Source organism: Marmota monax, unplaced genomic scaffold, assembly GCF_021218885.2.
Source record: "Marmota monax isolate L192 unplaced genomic scaffold, Marmota_monax_Labrador192_F-V1.1 WCK01_AAM20220418_F8-fsc00015, whole genome shotgun sequence".
NCBI lineage: Eukaryota > Metazoa > Chordata > Mammalia > Rodentia > Sciuridae > Marmota > Marmota monax.
In genome coordinates this window covers 20,146,419-20,165,673 of record NW_026692194.1, presented here as the reverse complement: position 1 = coordinate 20,165,673, position 19,255 = coordinate 20,146,419, and the positions used below count along the sequence as shown (strand labels likewise).

Here is a 19,255-nt window from a genome sequence, read left to right as displayed (position 1 = left end):
TACAGTGAGGTCATTTTAATGACATTTCAAGAGACAGTCCTCGAGCAGCCCCCTTAAGACCTGCTGTTAACATTTTTCCTCAAACACCCTTTCCAAATGGCTCCTTTTCACAGGGATCAGCCAAAGAACCTGCCTGGAAGGTTCCTGCACATTTGTAGAGTTGGTGTGTTTGGGGTTCCTGGCTCTGGTTGGCTGGATCCCCATCTTGCCCACTGGTCTCGCACACCATCTTCTGGACAAAGGCGGTACTGCAGGAGAAGGAGATGCTGCTGGGCCCAGCCTTCTAGAGCAACCAGGAGAGGGCCATGGGGGGCGGGATGGGGAGGGGGGGACTACTCCTGAATGACAAGAAACCAATAATAGGTTTCCTTTTCTACAGCAAACATGTACTTAATGTTTTTTTTAAAAAATGGTCTCCAGTGCATCTTGCCTGGCTCATCACTTAGCAAAAGCATGTAGTTGAGCTCCTACTATGTGCCAGATGCCACTCTAGTGTTAGGGTAGATGTAAATCAGACAGTCCCTGTCCCAAAAAAGCCTGGAGTCTGGATGTAGAGAAGCATGTGACGGCTTAGGGCACAAAAGGGAAGTGGCCCAAGGAGAAGAGGGAAGGTGACATCTGTCTGGTAGTGGACAGAGAGGCAAGGGCAGAGGAGGTTGAATTAAGTCCTTCACACCCACAGACTCTGCTGCATCGTTAGAATCTTGGTCACCAGGAACCGTGGAGAGTATCTACAGCCAGGGAAGGGGTGGGGGAAAGGCTGAACAACTCATGGGGAACCAAAGGTCTACTAGCTCACTCCACGTGAGTGGACAGTGCTGGGGCCAAGAGGAAACAAAAGTCCAGGCTTAGAAGCAGAGTAAACCTGGCTCTGGATTTTGAAACTTAAAAGCTGTGTAACATGGGTAAATTGCTTAACGTCTCTGAACCAAATATAGGGGAGATAATAACAATTCCTCCTAAAGGCAATGAAATGAGGTCATGTCTGTAGACCCCTGGACCAAGTCACACACACCATCATAAACGCCTGGCAGTGGCGTCACGATGACAAGGTCCTATCATATATGTCTCTTCCATAGAGCTTAGTGTTTACCTGATCCCAGGGGCATCCCCACCTATCTCAGGCATTTTCCAAAGAGGGTTTCTAGGCATTACCTGGACATCTTCAAGCACTGTTGTTTACCTGAAATTCAAATGTGGCTGGACCTCTTCTATTGTTAGCTCCCAACCCTAGCAATCCTACTTCCAATCCCATGCTGGGGCTACAACCTTGACCCAAGGTCATCAAGGGAGCTAGTGAAAGTGGCTTGGGGCTGCCATGGGAGCCCTTGAAGCTGCAGGAAGTGCATACAAAGGCCTGGAGCTTTCTGGAAGTTTTTTTTTATGACTCATGTGAGGAAAAAGCAGGTTCCCCATGAGCTCTGCAAGCAGCTAGTTCCACAGGAGGAACACACAGAGCACACGGGGAAAATGAGTCTAGACTCAAAGAAATTTGGGAATATTGCATTAAACAAAAGGGCACCTGCTCCTTCTCTGCTAGACTTCTCAGGCCCTTGAATATGTCAACGTGAGTGTGAATTTCTAGTGAATTCCTAGTAAGGAATGCGGTGTACAGTACTTTCCAAACTTATCTGGTCAGGGAAACTCCAAGAGTATTGAGAAATGCCCTCTGGGAAATGCTGCCTTGAGGCTGATACCTGACGTCAAATCAAAACTCCCATAAACCCCAGGCCCAGCCCAGGCACTTATACAATACCTGCAAACGGGAGCTGTTTTCAATCCCACCAGCAACGAAGGCAGGCCCTTAGCCAGTAGACAGTCAACACAGCCCCGGCAGATGTTTGGGGTTTTAAGGAGGGTCCCACTTAAGTGCTTGTATTTTAAGCTGCTGGGGGTTCATCATCTTGGGCGTGATGAAGGGCTCTGGGAAGTCTTCCTCTAACTCTCAGCCATCACCTCTTCCACTCTTCTACTTTTGCACCTAAAATTTCATCCTTTGGGCCGAGAGTTCAAATGTTAATACACCTGAGAAGAGGTGCATGGCACCTTGAGCCGTTACCCACCCACCAGGACTAAGTGTAGCTACGTGATGGGCTCCCACTCAGATCACAGCTCCCCGGGGAAGGATACTACTGAGGCTCAATCTAGACAGGTGAGCTTCAGGAAAGGGCAGGTACCCTGCCAGGACTATAGACAACAATCACAAGCCAATTTGCTTTCAGCATTGGACAAATTCAAGCCTCACATGGAATCTTACAAAAAACCTAAACCCAGGGCTGGGATGACAGCCCCTCCCATCCAGCTACAGCCACTTAATTCTTTCCTATATATTCAGCTCATCTCTGGAAACTCTGATCCTCATAGGGACCTCTAAGCCATCTATGAGATTACCCAGAACTATTAGGCCCAGGTCACCTTGGTCCAAGTCACTTTGGTCCAGGCCTACTCTAACCCTCTTATTTTGGTGACTGAGTCCTACTTGCTACCCCAGTTTCAAGACCTGAAATCTTATTCTTGTCTCACCTTATTTCCTGAGCTCCATACAAGACTCCCTACCAGACCCTCCCTTTGTTACCATCTAGGGGTGCTGGGTTCATTGTCTGTATTCAGCAAAGAACACGGAGAGAGCCAGTGAGAAGTAGCTTCACTGCAAAAGAGATACACGTTGGAGACAAGGGGTTCCAGAGCTGGGAATTCAGTGGAGGAGTTTGGGCTTATTCTTTTTATGGTCTCTGGAATCCCTCCTGTCCTTTCTCTTCCCCTGTCCACATGCTCCTCACTTATTATTGATTGGTGCCCCCCTCCGTGTATCTGTTTTAGTTGTACTGTTGGATCCCCCGCTTAGGAGCAGGGCTATAGAAGTCCCCTGCCTATGTCCAGGAGCAATTTTGTCCAGGAAGTTGACCTCATCAGAAGACCCCCCTCATGCTCCTTTGTTCCTGCCATGTTCCCCATCGACTCACTCACCATCTTGCCTTGGCTGCCTAAGCCCTTCTGCATCTCCCACACCTTCTTCCTGCCTCAGTTTCCCCTGCCATGCCCCTTAGTCCCACTCCAAACCCTAGGACCATCCCAGGTATATACAGCCACAGCTCACATGGCCTCCAGCGGTCATGCTCCACCCACTTGATGGGGTGGCTGCTGCCCGCTTCCTGCTGATGTCCCTAATGTTCAATGTCCCGTGGCCCTGTCCGTCATCAGCCTCACAGGCCCAGCTCCCAGGGACTCCTGTTGATGATATACTCCATTCCTGCCTGGAACACAAATCTCCCCAGATCAGGATTGCCATCAGGTAGTCTCTGGAGCTAAAACCCCTTCCAAAGTTCTGTGGGTTCAGCTTTTCTGGGGTGGCCTGATGATTTTGCAAATGGCCAGGAGAAAGAATCCCTGGGAAAACTGGGCTTAAACCCCAACAGAGACAAGCTGTAGCCACAAGGGGGCAGTGTTGGCCAACATTTGCTCCCAGGAGTTGCGGTGGCTCTCCTACTTACTGTAGGTGGATGGACAAGCAAAGATGAGGGCAGGACTCCATATGGGAGTACGTTTATGCTAATTTATATAAATGAAGAAAAGATATCAGATGAAACACTCTAGGAGCCTTTTCTCAGGGAGACTTCAAACCTGTCATCAGGTTGACCTCCGTCACCTCTGCTGGCTGGGCTGGTTTGAACCCCTGGAGCCAAGAAAGTACATTCTAAAAGGTCAGGTGAAAGCAGAGTCCATAGCAGGTGTGTGACTGTTCTCTGGCCATGTTGTGAAACAGGGCAAGTTAATCGTCCTGGTGGCTTAAATGCAGAAGCTCCACTCTCAAAGGGCTTCGATGGCTTGCCAGTTGGCAGATCTGGGGTCCCCCTGGTACATGCCTTCCACTGAACTCACCGGGCCCCTCCTCTGATCTCAAACAAATTATTGAGCAAGTGGCTACTGAACACTACTGTGGGCCCTGCCTGGAAGGTCTCCAGGACTTCTTCTACCCCTAAATAACAAAAGCCCAGGATTTTAGCCCAACACAGGCTCTTCCTTGGGACATTTCTTGGAGAATGCCTACCTAGCACAGGGTACTTCTTCAGGTTTTCCTGAGGTCACCATAAGGGAGCCATGTTTTAACAAACCCACTGTATGAGTAGCCACTGAGTTCTTATAAATTATAAATTAGGAGACAGCAGTTTTGTTAAATTATGCACAGAGTTCCTTTAAATAGCAAAGTTCCCACACCTGTCACCCTATTCCCAAGCATTCAAAAATCCAATTCAATTTACCCAACTTGGATTTCGAAGTAACTTGGTGGGATTCACCTACTACCAACTCACCCACATCAAGGCAGGGAGACGGTGGTTAGGGAGTGAGGCCTCTGGTTCCTCTTGGGGAGTCTAGACACAAAAAGGAGAAGGTAAGGCTCCACAACCCTCTCATCTGCTTGCCTATGTGACACTCACTAGCCAAAGGGGGGCCAGCAGCCTCGCCAGGGCCATTGATGAAGCTGCCCCTTCACTGGCAGCTCCTGGAAGCAAGACCTTATGCTCTGCCCTCAGCTGACCTCTAATCCAGTGGGAGACAGTGGACAAGCACCAGCCAGAGAGATATAACTCAGTTTCGCAGGTGGTAGTAGGAGCTGGAGGCCAAAGGGGACGCTCACATGTGGAAATAAGGGGACAGCATTTTCTAGACTGTGGAAACCACCAGTGAAACGGCAGGCAGGCCAAGTGGGTACTTAGGGAGCATTGGGAGGTACTCCCCTTTCTCCAGTGCTGTGATATACTCCACAGAGGCAAGAGTTTCATATCATCCTTGGTACTTCCCTGCACAGGGTCATGAACCCAGAAGGGACTTGGGAAATATTGGTTTGAGGTGAATTCTCAAAAGGCAGAGCAATGACACAAGGATGTTAAAAGGGAATTGAGCCAGGCATAGTGGCACATGTCTGTAAACCCCAGTAATTCAAGAGACTGAGGCCAGAGGATTGAAAGTTTGAGGTCAGCCTCAGCAACGTAGTGAGGCCCTAAGCAACTTAGTGAGATCCTATCTCAAAATTTAAAAAATAAATAAAAAGGCCTGGGGATGTAGCTTAGTGGTTAAGCACCCCGGAGTTCAGTCCTGGTACCAAAAAAAAAAGCGGGGGAGAGTGGGGGAATTGACTTGCTGGTCTGCACACACTGTACCCATTATCGTTTTATTGCTGTTCAACTACAAATCCACCCTTCATTGCCCTGCTTGTGATTCTGAAGCGAATCCCTATAAACATTTCTCTTGCCTGCTGGCAGGATATTGAGCTTCTTCAGTAGAGGGCGCTAGAGAGACATTACAGGACTAGGGGCTGCTCTTTTTCCTGAAATGCTGCAGTGCTTGGCCAACGTGAAGAACATCTACTGGCCTTTTAGTACACTTTCACCTCCAGAGAGTTTGAGTAGCACTTTGGGGGCAGCTGAGTTTCCCAAATGAGGTTCTCTCGAGAAATTTCTCAGCTGAGGTTCTCTCCAGAAATTTTTTGATTAGTTCAGTATACCCTAGGTGATCTCCCAGTGAGTTCTGTTGGCACTCCAGAGGGTTTGCCAGATGACCTGCCGTACCTTGACCTCAGTGAACTTATATACCATCTAGTGGCTCAGCCACGTTCTCTTCAACGAGGACAGACTCTTGGCCTCAGGCAGCACCTCTCTCAATTTGATTCATTTTTGCATTTCTTAGAGTTCTGTCTGCTACTTAAATAGTCTCTCTCCTGTTCCTAATTAATAATTCTTTATAGTCTACTTTCCCTTTTGGAATTGTTGTGTGGTTTCTATTTCCTGAGTGGGCCTGAGGAATTCACTCACACACCTGCATTTACACATATTCCTGCAGCTCCCAGGAAGGGCCCTCACTGGGCAGCTCCTTGCTCAGGCTTCAGGCTCATTTCCCCTACAAATCTTTGGAGCATCTTGAATCATCTCCTTCTCCTGAATACCCCCTTATCAACAGAATTCAACCAAGAAAATAGATATCATTCTAGGTATTTCAAGCAGAAAGGTATTTAATTCAGGGACTTTAGTGCTTAAATCCTGGTTTTGGTGCTCAAAACTTGGTTTCTCCCAAACTGTATTACTGTGGATAGGTAAGTTAGCCTTTATAACTCAGTTTCTGTTTCTATGAAAATAGAGATAATGATAGTACCTAATTTATAGGTTGCTCTTAAAATTAAATTTTTAAGTAATCCATGAAAAACTCCCAGTGGCTGGTATATGTTTAATGCCCAATCACTGTGAGCTATTATTATTGTCACTACTATAATCCTCTGAACACTACAATACACCTGTGTACAGGATCATGAAGCCACCGAGTCCATAGCTAAAGCAGCCAGAAAGGAAAGAAAAAAAATTTAGCAGGGAGATTTCATCCCTGGTTGAAATACAGGTTATTCAGGATGGAAGGGAGGACAAAGGGATGGGGTAGATGATGCACAGGTTTGATATGGCTCACAGATCCCTGCCTGTCCTCAAGTTGAACAAGTTACACATCCTAGACTTCCTTCACCAGCATCTTCCAGATACCTTTTGAAATTTTAACTGAAACTATAATATCTGAATGCTTTTTAAAAGTCAGAAGTACAAATGGTATAGAGTTAAGAATAAGTCCCTCCAGCCCAACCCCAGAATCCCCCCACTCCATCCCCTCAGAGTTGGCTATCAGGAACCAGTTTCTCATGTCTTTCCAGATATGTTCTAGACACATGTGTTTTCCTAATTTAATACACATAGAAGCACTTTCTTTGCACCTCGCTTGTTAGTATTCTTGACATAAATACGGGACCAATTATAACCAGCTCCCTTCTGGTAAAATTTAAGTTGCTTTAAGTCTCTTGCAATTATAAGCAGTGTTGCCATAAACCTCTATGCCTATATATTTTTGTATCTATGAGGCAAAAATAAATAAATCTCACCTCTTTAGAGTTGGAGCACCAAAGACTATCTTTGTGGTCTGGTATTAAAACACAGGGGCAGGATCTGGGAAGCCTGCTCACCTGCTAACATCCTGTGCACCCACACACACAAATCCCCCATCTCTCTGTGTGACAGAGGCTTCCTGCTTTTTAGGCAGCAATAACTGGACCTGCTTTAAATTGCCCCACAAGGGCATCTGAGGATCCAGTGAGATGATTTACATGAAAGTTTACGAGTGCTGTACTAATATACAAGTGTCTCATTTGGTTATTTGCCAACCCTATAGTTGATCCATTGCTCTATGAATGTGCCCTTTAATCTCCACCCCAGCTGCCCCTGCAAAGGGAAATGAACCCTCCTGCAACTCCTTCTGGTGGACAACCTGAGGTGGTACCATGTGACCCTGGCCTTCCTGTCCTTCTGCTTCACAGATGACACTGGCTACCCAGTGGCTGAATGAAACGCCCTGCACTTGCACAGATCAGCCAGTTACTTCTGAGTCCTTCCCTTGGAAAAGTTTAGTAGGAATCCACGAGTGACTGGGTGAGGACAAACACAACACAAAGGCACAGAGAAAGGCGCATGCTCAGGACCACTAGAAGCCAAAGTTATAGGTAAACCAAAGTTGGGAGAAAGCAGAAACCTGAAGGTATGAGGTAGGAAAACACATGAGGACCTGGGTGAGAAGACACAAGCAGAAATAAAGCAGCCAAGCAGCAGCAGTGAGAAAGCACACGTGAAGGGGCACAGCCCTGGCTGCTGGTCCCAAGGACCTCCTGAATCCAGCATCAACTGTCCCTCTGAGGCCAAGTCTTCCCAAGTCCCTGCTGCTAGGCTCCTGTGTGACCCTGTCGCCCATGTTCCCTCAGATGGTTTTACGGGCTCTTCTAAGGCTCTTTTCCTGCTGCCACAAGTGAAAACCAACCCAAGGCTCATGACACCCATCTCTCCAACTTCCCAGGGAGCTCCCTAAACCAAGAATTTGATGTATCCTGGGAGAGGGGAAATGAAAATCCTAAACTGTTTTGCTTAATGAATGAGATGCTACTTCATGGAGGTCAGCCTCCCGGAAAGGGCAGGATAGGGAAGAGCAGAGAGTGGAAATGGAGAGGTGAATGGATAATGATCCTCAACGGAGACTGCACCATACTGATCCTTTCCTCTTACTCAAATCCCACCCTTCATGTCACCTCTTCCACCAAATCTTCCAGTCACATCATCACTCACCTCTTGACTCTTGGGTACATTGCTGACTGTTCCCAGATATGTCCCCTGTATCCACACCTTCTGTCCTGTATCTTTGCAGTCCCCCCAACTAAAGGAGTAGAGAACATTTCCCCATTCTTCAACTTTGGGTTTGGCCATTGGATGAGATGGAAGTGATGGTGTGTCAGTTCCAAGGTCTCTTGTGCTTCTTTCATTGCCTTGGAAAGAATGTGCCCAGGCTAGCCCACTGTTTCCAAGAGGAGGGTAAGAGATGCCCAGAACAAAGTGCCTCAGTCAAGCCCCCCAGCTGGGTCCAGTCTAGATCAGCCAACCTTTAGCTATCTGAGCAAAATCAGTGTTTATTGTACGCCATTGATATGTTATGGTTATAACTGCTCCCCATGACCTCTTTTTTTTTAATTTTTTATTGTTGGTTGTTCAAAACATTACATAGTTCTTGACATATCATATTTCACACTTTGATTCAAGTGGGTCCCATGACCTCTTTTTAACATAATAACTTCTGTAAAGATCCTATCTCCAAATAAAGTCACGTTCTGAGTTACTGGGGGTTAATATGTCAACCTAGGGATTGGGAGGATGGGGTTCAGCCCCAAACAGGGTTTAAGGAGCCAGTTGTGACTTATCTCAATAAAATCCTTTAAAACAAGAAACCAAGAGATTAGTTTTATATGGTGGGATTCTGTATTTCAAGGGGTGGAATTCCAGTTTTCAAAGCAGTCCTTAGGGGTGAGAGTTCTTAATAATGGCACCTCAAAGGTGTCACACCCTTTACCAAAGGGGCCTTAGCAACTGGTAGAATGTGGATCATTATGAGGGGATTGTGATGGCGTCTGGGCTGTGGAATCTGGTGAGGCCAAATGTGACTGTCTCAAAAGATGTCCTCTGGCCTTAGATGGCACCACTGTGGTTATTTAAATGGCAACAGAGGACAGAGAAGTGATGGAAACCCGGGGGGCAGGAGAAAGTTGCCCCAACATCTCTAAGTTGGTGCCTAGTGACTCCACATCTGAGGGGAAGCCCAGGGCTTCATTGGTAAGAGGGTTGCCCCAGCTGGTTCCATCAGGGGACAAAGGACACTCGGAACAGGGGGTAAGAGATGAGTTCTCTGAGGTCCAGAGAGCTACCAAGACCAATCCCCATAACTGGCCCCCCCGCTGTCACTAGGGACCAGGTGGCCCTGCACAAAAGTGTTAAGTCCCTTGAAGCTGGCTTTGGTCTCACCCACCTGAGTCCTCATTTGAAGCCACCCCCCACTCCGTCCCTCTTGTTGGTTCCTCTAGGTTTAGATTCTCAGAATGTTTGAGAATCTTCTATGACCCCCAGAACACCTTGTATCTGACAGTGTGGGCAGTGGGAAGTCCTCCCTGAAGACTTGAAAATCACTAGGGCTTGCCACTTGAGGGCAGGGTTCCGTTGTGTGCATTTGCCTCCTCCTTTGCAGCCTTAGGGTACTGATAACTCTGCCTACGTACACTTCTAATAAGAATGCACACAGTCTGAATCTTTGCAATCCAGGACACTTTCCCACACCCTAGTCCACTGTGGCTTGGAGCTGGCAGGGCCGTCGGGTCTGACTCCCCACTGGCCCCCACCATCTTCCCTTTCCCAGCCCCAGGAGGCAGAGTCCCCCAGGCCAGACTCCTACCTGGAGGAGATGGAAACGGACGAGGAGAGAAGTTCCCCAGAGCCCCCTAAGTCAGTGACCCCAAATGCTGCACCTGCCACCAAGGGTCAGGCGGGTGATGGACCCGAACCCAAGGAGCTTCCCCAGGCCTCGGGGATAGAGCGCAAGGAGATGGAGCTGGAGAAGGTGCGCATGGAGTTTGAGCTCACGCGCCTCAAGTACCTGCATGAGGAGAACGAGCGGCAGCGGCAGCACGAGGAGGCAATGGAGCAGCTGCAGCAGCAGGCCACACCCCGCCCGGTACGTGGGGAGAGGGGCACTGGGCCAGGGGCCAGGGCTGACACCAGGGGCGAGGGCACAGAGGCTACCCCGCAGTGCCAGGGCAGGAGTGAGTCCACCCTCCCTGTTGGCCGTGTGTCCCATCCTGGAGATCCAGGGTCTCCACTGAGTGGAATGACCAACCCAGAGGCCACCTCCAGCTCTGCTGCCTTGGGTCACTTCCTGAGAATGGACTGAGACCACTACCCCACATAAGATGGCTTTGCTGGAGCTTCCAGGTTAAGCTGAGAGCCAACTCTCTAAGGCTAGGAGGGGACCCGGAACCACATGGTCTACTCAACAGCCCTTTTGATAGCCTCAGGGGAAAGTCTTCAACACTTTCCAACACTCTCAATTCCTCTTTGCATCTCATACAGTGTGACCACTGGAGACTAGACCCAGCATCCTCCCTACAGTCCAGCCCCACCACCTCCCTGACCAGGGCTGTGGTTGCTATAGGATGACAACTGAAATTTCACAAGAAATGGACACTCAATGTTCATCTGTACTAAACAGGGATAAGAACGCCTGATGAGATGAGATGGGATGGAAAGTGCTTAGCACAGTGGCTAGGTCATCATAAGCACTCCATAAGGAAAGAGTTACTGCTTCACACAGTATTTCCTGGGCTTTCAAGTCCATCCTGTGTTAAAATCTTGCCTCTACCTTGTGTAAGCTACTTAACCTTGGGCAAATTAACCATCCTCACTGAGCCTTGGTTTGCTCATCCCTAAGGTGGCCCCTACCTTGTAGGGTCATGAGGATTAAAGGAGAGAATGCATGTAAGGTGCTTTGCAATGAGCACAATGCATTAGGTAAGCACTCAATAAATGTTAGCTATTACCATTTTTATGTACTCGTGCAATTCACTTCTTGACCCAAATGCAACAACCTACATTCATCACTTTTCAATTTTATTGGGATATAATGTATTAGCTATGCTTCCCAGCTCTGAGTCATCCTCAATTCTGAGAAGCTTGCTTTCTGTGTTTCTCCAAGTCATTGCTCTAATTGTTGAGGAGGATATGACCTAAAGTAAATACCACTAAAAGATCTCACTACAGGTTAGCAATGTTGCATTAATCAACACCCTGGAGTTACATTTTATCCAGCTCATATTTCTCCAGCTTGGCCAAAAAAACTATCCCAAGACACACTGTCAAATGGTTTCCCAGAATTAAAATATTATATTACCTATAGCATTTCTCCAATGGACTGGTGAATTTAAAAAAAAAAAACAGAAAATGACTTGGTTTTACATGATTTCTTCTCAGTGAACACATGCTGACTTCTTAATTATCTTTTTTCCTCTCACAAAATACCTTCTTAATTATATATTAAATTATGTCACTGAGCCAAGAAAGCTTATTAAATCAGGACTTCCATTTCCATCTTTTTCTCCCTTTTTGAAAGTCTGGAAAATGTGTGCCTGTCTTTAATATTCTGGCACATTTCCTGATATTTTTTAAATTCTGCAAGTTCCATTTTCAAACTCATAAGTTTTCACGGTATCCTAGGATAAAATTTGACACAAATTTGAGCCTGAAACTACTGAAAGTAGGTATGGTGATGTACTGTGCCTTTGGTCTGTCTCCTCCTAACTATATTCTTCCCTTTTTCATTTGAAAATCTTTCTCCTTGCTAGATGAGATGGGAACCCATGGTATATCCATCCTCTGTCCTACCCATCCTCTGTCTTATGTTCAAAAGATAGGCCATTGGAAGTGTTCTGAAAAGTCTACAGGGTTTTACAAATGCATGTTTTGTTATTAAAAATCACAGTTACCACCCCACCTCCCACCCCATCAGCATTTCAGACTGAAAACATACAGACTGCAGAGAGGGGTGGAGCCCACAAGTCCAGAGCCAGTGTCTGCAGAGCATGGCCCCGACTAAGAGAATGTTGGGTCTCTTCTTGGGTCTCCAACCTTCCTGTTCACTTTAGAGGCTCACCACCAGAGCCATTCTCAACCCTTCTGAGGGTTAGTTGCCCTCATATGCCCTGTAGCAGTTTCGACAGTTGGTGTATCCAAGCCCTCAGATCATTAGTAATAGTTTCCCAAAGTGTTTTACTTGTAAGCTTCGGATCTTCCCCTCTTTTCTTTTTCTGAGAGGCTAGGAAGGAAGATGGTTGAATGGGTAGATTTCATTACATTGAAAATTCTTCTTTGAGTGTGTTTGTTGCTAGTTTATTGCTAGTTCAGTCCTTGTTATCTGCTGCTTTTAAAAATATGACATGATTTTTTAAAAATATTTTAAAGAATAAACCATGTCTGATGCCTTAACTGCAGATCAGAGTCATTGTATCAGCTTTGCTTTACTTATACACTGATGCTCTCTACAGTTAAAATAGGTCTGTCAGATCCCAGTTATACAGATTCCAGAAAAGAGCAACTTAGAGGCAGAATCAAATCACTCAAGCTGCTTTTCCCAAACCCAGTGCCTGCCCTGTGAGTGTAAGGAGGCCCTAGGGCTCATCTCTCAGCACTTGCCCCCACAAGAGACAAAACCCTGCACTAAATAACATACCAATGGATTGGACCATGTGGTGTGTTCCAGGACCCAGGGAGTCAAAAAACAGTCATCCATACCTCAGGGATGCCCTCTCATTCTGCCTGTCCAGAAATCTAGGTTGATATCCAGATGTCCAGAGAACACTCCCAAAACCCAGAGTTCAAATCTGAAAATCTTGGACTGAGAGAGAAATTGCTCACGTGTGCTCCAATGCACAGTGTGGGGTGTGAAGAGGAAATGAGGTGTTGGCCTGGGGCCCCCGCCAGGAGGGATAAGGCAGACTCGAGATGGGAAAATGAATGAGTTCCCTCTATGTGCCAGTGACCTGACCAGGAATTGTCTCATTATTTTTTCCTTCTCTTCCTCATGCTTTTGGGAAGGGAGTGCTATTACCCTTTCCTTAGGTGAGGCTGATAACGAAGTCACGTTCAGGAAGTGGCACCAGCTCCACTGTCTTCTTTCCCCCACAGTTCTCGGGAGGCCTCCAGGACCTCCTGCTCCCCCAGAACCAGTTTGCCATGTTCCTGTACTGCTTCATCTTTATACACATAATCTATGTCACCAAGGAGATGGTCTTCTTTCTCTTCTCCAAGCACTACCTGTTCTGCATCGTGGCCATTTTGCTGTGTTTGATTAAAACTTTGTGGTCCTACTTCCAAGTGCCTTTGCTCTCTCCATCACTGGGGACCCCCATGATTGAGTGCTATTAGGATCCAAGTTACGCCCAGCCTCCCTGGCTGATCTTCCTACACAGTGCCTCTTTCCATCAGAACCTGCCCTCAGGACAGGCTCAGCTGTCAGCCTTTGACACCTAAGTATGAAGAAACATGTCCAAGCCCCTGGCCCTGAGCCTGGTTCTCACTGTGGATAACCATGCTATGCCCATCAGGATTTCAGAAGGTTAGGAAGGTATCTGTGGGGAAGAAAGGTTCAGAAAGCTTTTCCAGAATCATAGACTCGCACTATGGCCAAGCTGGCTTGGGTTCCACCACATCTATACACATTCATAATTTTCTGACATGTAGGGAGCCTGTCGTAGGTTTAAGGATAGCTCCCCCTGCCCTCCAGCAAAGACGTCTATGTCTAAAACCCCAGCATTGTGAATTTGCTACCTTGCACAGCAAGAGACTTTGAGACACATTAAATTAAGGGTCTTGAAATGGGGAGATGACCCAGGATTATCCAGATGGACACAATGTAATATCATCCTTATAAGTGAGGCAGCAGGGTGTGAGGGGAAAGTGACCAACCACTGAAGCAGAGGTCAGAGTAATGCAGGGGCCACAGGTCCAGGAATGTGTACAGTTTCCAGAAACTGGAAAAAAATAAGAATATGGATTCTTTCCTCGAGCCTCTAGAGGAAACCAGCCCAACCAGCCGACTTTAGACTTCTAACCTACGGAACTGAAAGATAATAAACCTATGTTGTTTTAAGCCCCCAAGTTTGTGGTAGTCTGTTACAGCAGCAATAAGACACTTATACAGGAGCCAAGACTACCAGGCTGTTTTGCAAACATGTCAGGATAACACTGGCAAGGTCCCTTTAGCACTGGGCCTGAAGCAGAGCAGCACACAGTCAGCCATGCAGACTGGGAGCCTGTCTTTAGACAATATCTGATTGTAAAGAAGAGATGCCAATCCCCAGTGAGCTCAGGATGGGCTTCTCAGAACCTGGTGGGAAGGAGCATCATTATCACTAAGCAGCAGGGCATCCCATTGGTAAGGCAGGTGGGGCACACTCCTAGGGACATAATAAAGAAGAATTAAGCACTTGAGGGGGCCCAGAGGAAGTTATCAGCGGTCCTCTACTAAAAAGCAAAAAAGGGGAGGAAAAAAGAAAGCAACACACACACACACACACACAACCTGAGGTGCCCCCCAACAACCAGCCCAAGCACTCAGACTTGCAAAAATGTAGAGATGCTAACTCAGAAACCAATATATTAGCTTACAAACCCACAGATGCAAAGCAAATAAGCAGCTGTTAGCAACAGAGATGTTTACCCCAGCTCCCACCACCCCCCCCTCCCCACCAAATAAACATGCAGCAGCAACCCAAAGGACCATTGTGGACATTAGAAGGCTCAGAAGGAGGCAGGACAAGAAGTTGTTCAGCATGTGCACCACAAAGAAGGGGAGTTCAACTCCACTTGCCGCCCTCTTCCTTCTTCTCGGAGGCACACCTGCTTTCCGACTGTCAGCTGCCACCCAGGCCCAGCAAGGTGGGTAGTTAATACACAGGAGACTTTAATGTGGCAATAATGCAGCAAACCAAACAAGGCTGGGCACAGCTGAGCACTCAGGGAAGTCTATATTGACCCCCTTCCCGTCTCCCACATAGGGATCTGCCTTAAGAGGGACCAAAGAATAAGTTTCTGTCTGGTTGGGCTCTGACTGACACTCAGTGTAAAAAAGAAACCTACTTGGGGCTGCACTGCCGTTATAAATTAGCATCATTAATGTCGGTTTCTCATTTTCCACCCAATTCAATGCATCCACCACCGTGGATCACCGTGTGTGACAGGTACTTAACTCAAGTGGTAAAACTGTCACTTCTCGTTAAATTTTCTATGTTAGCACTTTTTGCTATGGGTCAAGTCTCACAATTGATCCTGCTTTCTGGTGTGGAATTGAGCTGAGAGAAAAAGGAGGAGATTGCAATAGCAAAGAGTTCATCTGGTCATCACAGACAGAAATAGGAATTTGTAAAACAAAAAACCAAAAAGTAAAAAAACCCAAGTGCTATGCAGCCATTCAGTCAATCCTCCTGTTGCCAGTATCACTAAATAGAAACACTTCCATTTTCCTTAAAAATCTTTAGAGCAATATTTAGTTAACTCTCTTGAATAATTAAGTTAGCATGGCATCTCACACCCATAGCCAGAGACGTGAACTCTTTTCCTCTATCTTTGCTATTGCGTTTGAAAACTGAAGACAACAGTCTAAGATCCGCCCGCTAAGAAAATGAGAACAATTCTTGGTCAACCCTGAAAATTAGTACAGGTCACCTGGTTGAAATGCAAAGCAAGAAAATGAGAGAGAGGGAGAGAGAGAGAATGAAAGACATTAAACACTCAAGCACTTCTTGGGCACCACTAATGCACCAGGAACCCTGGTCAATGCTTATGATGGAGGCTATCTTTGCCAAAATCCTGGGAGACAGCAATGTATATTATCACCATTTCATAGATAAGTATACTGCATTGCATCTAAGATAATGTTTTGCTTGGGCACTGTTGCAGCTTTGAACAAAATTACAATTCTGATAGTATGGGGTGTGGGAGATATTACATAAGCAAATAACTCTGTTCACCATTCCTACTTTCTAAGACCCAGCTCCAACTCCTGGAGCTGCAGAGCCTGATTCTTCCTGGGGTTGAACAAGTGGGTGGAGCACAGCTGCAGCTAGTCTCAGGAGGAGCACCACAGGCCACAACCGCATGCCACAGCGGGGAGGTCATGGTTTTCCCTGGACACACGCCTGGAGCCACTTTGTCTTCAACCCTCCTGACCTCTGCCTGAGGTCTCATGACCTCCACGAACAGGCCAGTGGCCTTGCCTGGGGACTTGGAAAGACATGCTTCTCTGTGCCCTTACAAAGCTGCAAGAGGAAGCAAATTGAAGTCAAGCATCCCTCCCTCTCTTGATCCCAGATCCCACAGGACACAATCCAGGCCCAGTTGGGGGCTTTGCTCAGCTCCCTGACACTGAGATGCTAAAGACTGTAACACGTGGAACTCATTACACTCAGCTTTAGCCCAAATAATGAAGTGCCAATAGTAAAATTTCAGGGCAGGCATAGGGAGATAAAGATGGTGAATCTTGCTTGCCCCCCAAGTGGAATCTCAGGTTGCAAAGCCCAGGGACAGGCTAGAGTCAGGAGATAGCTGACATCTCTAGGCAGGCAGGGAAGCAAGCTTGGTTCCAAAGACCCCTGATCCCAGTTTAGCAGTTCACTACTAGGTTTTCTTCATTTGAGTGACCTATAAATTATCTAGACTCTAACTCAGTGCAAAAGTAAAGAAATAAGGACCAAAGCCTAGTGTTTGAAAGTGCCCCAGTGGATTCTAATGTACAACCACAGTTGAAAAGCTAACTTCTTGTTCTTCAACGTGGGGTCTGTGGATCAGCAGCTTCAGGATTTCCTGGGAAGCCACTTAGGAATGCAGTGTCCCAGGCCTCGCTCCAGACCCACTGAATCAGATGCATTTTGACAATCTCCCTGGCAATTCATAGGCACCATCCAGGCTGGGAAGGCTGTTCCAGTGATGAGACTTCATCCCACCAGCCCCCTGCTGTGAGGGCACTGCTCTCGGCCTCAAGGGCCTTCTGGGAGGATAAGAGGGGTCAAGACAGAAAAGGAGGAGAGGGACAGTACTGAGTAAGGCACCTTAGAGGTGCTCTGAAAGTCTCCATCAACACCAGGCACCAACAAAGGACAGCAGAAGCTTGCTGTGTGATGTCAGGACGCTAAGGCCGTAAGCAGCACCCCACCCCTCTGTGCTCATTCACCTGTGCTTGCTCAGGGCTTCTGAGAAGCCAAGTGATTTCAACCGGCACCCCAGGAATCACCATGAAGTTCTGGAACCCCTCCAGGCCTGTGTCTGCCTTTTGCCCTGTTTTGATCCGGCTCTTGTGTGTGGCTTAGGGAAAATCTTGCTAATATACATTCATTCATTATTTAAAGGTCGCCACTGTTCCCAGGAAGGATAAGCATGATTAAAAGACGGGATTTTTCCACAGGGCGCAGCAGAAAACCTAGGACTCACATTTTTAAGCTGTTTTGGCCGTGCCTTGTTGCATAATTCAAAGGCTGTGACTTATTTAGATTTAATTAGCCAAAGGAACAGCAGTGGTAGGTTCATTAGTCAGTATTTATTAAGCACCCTCCGAGGCTTTGTGAGCTCCAAGAACAAATGGAGGACAGGCTTTGGACTTGCAGGTCCCTCAGCTAAAATAGGAGGGGATCACAGATGGTGTAGGGGTAGGCATTATTTGTTCCTCAGAGAGAACCAGAGTGGCCCAGGTTCACTGGGGAAATCCCCACAAAAGACCTGCAGTGGGAGATGTCAGCCCTCCCAGGATTGTATTGACCAGCCTTGTGATAATGAGGCCAAAGACCAGCGTGAAGGCGGGTTACCCAGAAGAGAGGGATTGGCAGGAGATGAGCTGGGAAGAGAAGTGACTGACCATCTGAATTTCAAAAACTGGGTGAGGTGGAAAGATAGGCTCCAGAATCTGTGGGGCTCAGTACAAGAAGGCAATGCAGGGTCCCTTGTTCATAACTCTATATAAAGAATGTCAAGGCATGGTGCTGCACCCCTGTGGTCCCAGCAACTTCTTAGGAAGCTGCGGCAGGAGGATTGCAGGTTCAAGGCCAGCCTCAGCAACTTTTAGCAAGACCCTATCTCAAAATAATAAAAAGGGCTGGGAATGTTGGGAATGGAGATCAGTGATAGAGTGCACATGGATTCAATCCCCAATATCACACACAAAAAACATAATTTCCAGAGAGTGACAGTAGAGCATTAAGCCAAACTATATCCCTGAATGCTCACCTGTACCCCTGCATGCTCAACTATACCCCTGCATGCTTATGCTACAAGCCCTGGGAGTAGATGAAGGAGACTGTGGGATTGGGGACTCTTAAATCCCACTCTGAGAGAAACTGTCCTTGGCCCCCACTCCATCAAAAGGAGGGAGGGAGCCAGTTCTGAGCATAATGAGAAAGATAGGGACCACTGGAGTGGGCCCAGGGGTACAGGACACTGAGTCTGGTGGTCTGAGGCATGGGGCAAAACCCGTCCAAGTCAAGCAGCCCTTCCTACACTCCCCAGATCTGGAAGCAGAATCTGCCAGGCAGGAGGCATCTCTTGGTAATCGGGTCACACTCAGGGGCTCCCAGCTGTTAATCACAGGGCTAAAGAAGCCGGGAAGTCTCCGCTTGGTGGCATTTCCTCTCCTTCCTGGCTTCCGCCCCTAGACCCATTCAGCTGACCATTTTTCTGTGGATTAGAAAATCCAAAAATAGGAGAAGAAAGCTACACTTTTTACCCTCTCGAGCCTCCTGTATCAAATGGCACAGTCACTTTGACTCAAAGTTTTCATCAAAGGGGCCTTTGTAAGATCCTGGGGCAGAAAACCTTGGAAGAGAGCCATCAGGAAGCTGTACGGAAAGTGCTGAGCAAGGGGACCCTGGGTAGAGGAGGTGGGGTGGGCAGGGTTCCCTCCACCTCAGAAAGTGTCAGTGCCAGATACATATCCTCCACAGGCAACTCTTCTCTGAACACCCTGCTCTGGCTTCGGCCCCTGGAGATGCCCAGAGCAGCAAAGTGTGGCTTCATAGTCCACCCCACTGCTGGGGGCCATCAGAGTCGGCAAAAGCTTCACCATTGCCTAAATGCATCATAGAATGAAAGAAAAAATGCAACAGGCAATGCCAGAAAGGCCCTGTGAGCTCTAATATTCTGTGCAGGCATCTAGAAAGGGGAGAAGGGCGAGCCCTCTACCAAATACTTAGAATGTGCTGCACCCTGTCCAGTGTGCTGTCTGGCATTCATCCATGGTCACCCTGGGAAGCAGCACTGTCACCCATCCTAGTGTATTAATCTCTTCCAGCTGCCATAACAAATACCATAGACCAGGTGGATTAAAC

The 19,255-nt window shown here is 47.4% G+C and overlaps 1 protein-coding gene across 1 annotated transcript; it reads left to right on the top strand.

Annotated features, from left to right (window-relative positions):
• The first annotated feature begins 9,059 nt into the window (after positions 1-9,059).
• Positions 9,060-13,310, top strand: Tmem247 (transmembrane protein 247). Its single transcript, XM_046422289.1, has 3 exons — positions 9,060-9,176; positions 9,754-10,068; positions 13,071-13,310. The coding sequence occupies exons 1-3, from the start codon at positions 9,060-9,062 to the stop codon at positions 13,308-13,310; spliced, it is 672 nt and encodes a 223-aa protein (XP_046278245.1).
• Positions 13,311-19,255: the final 5,945 nt, after the last annotated feature.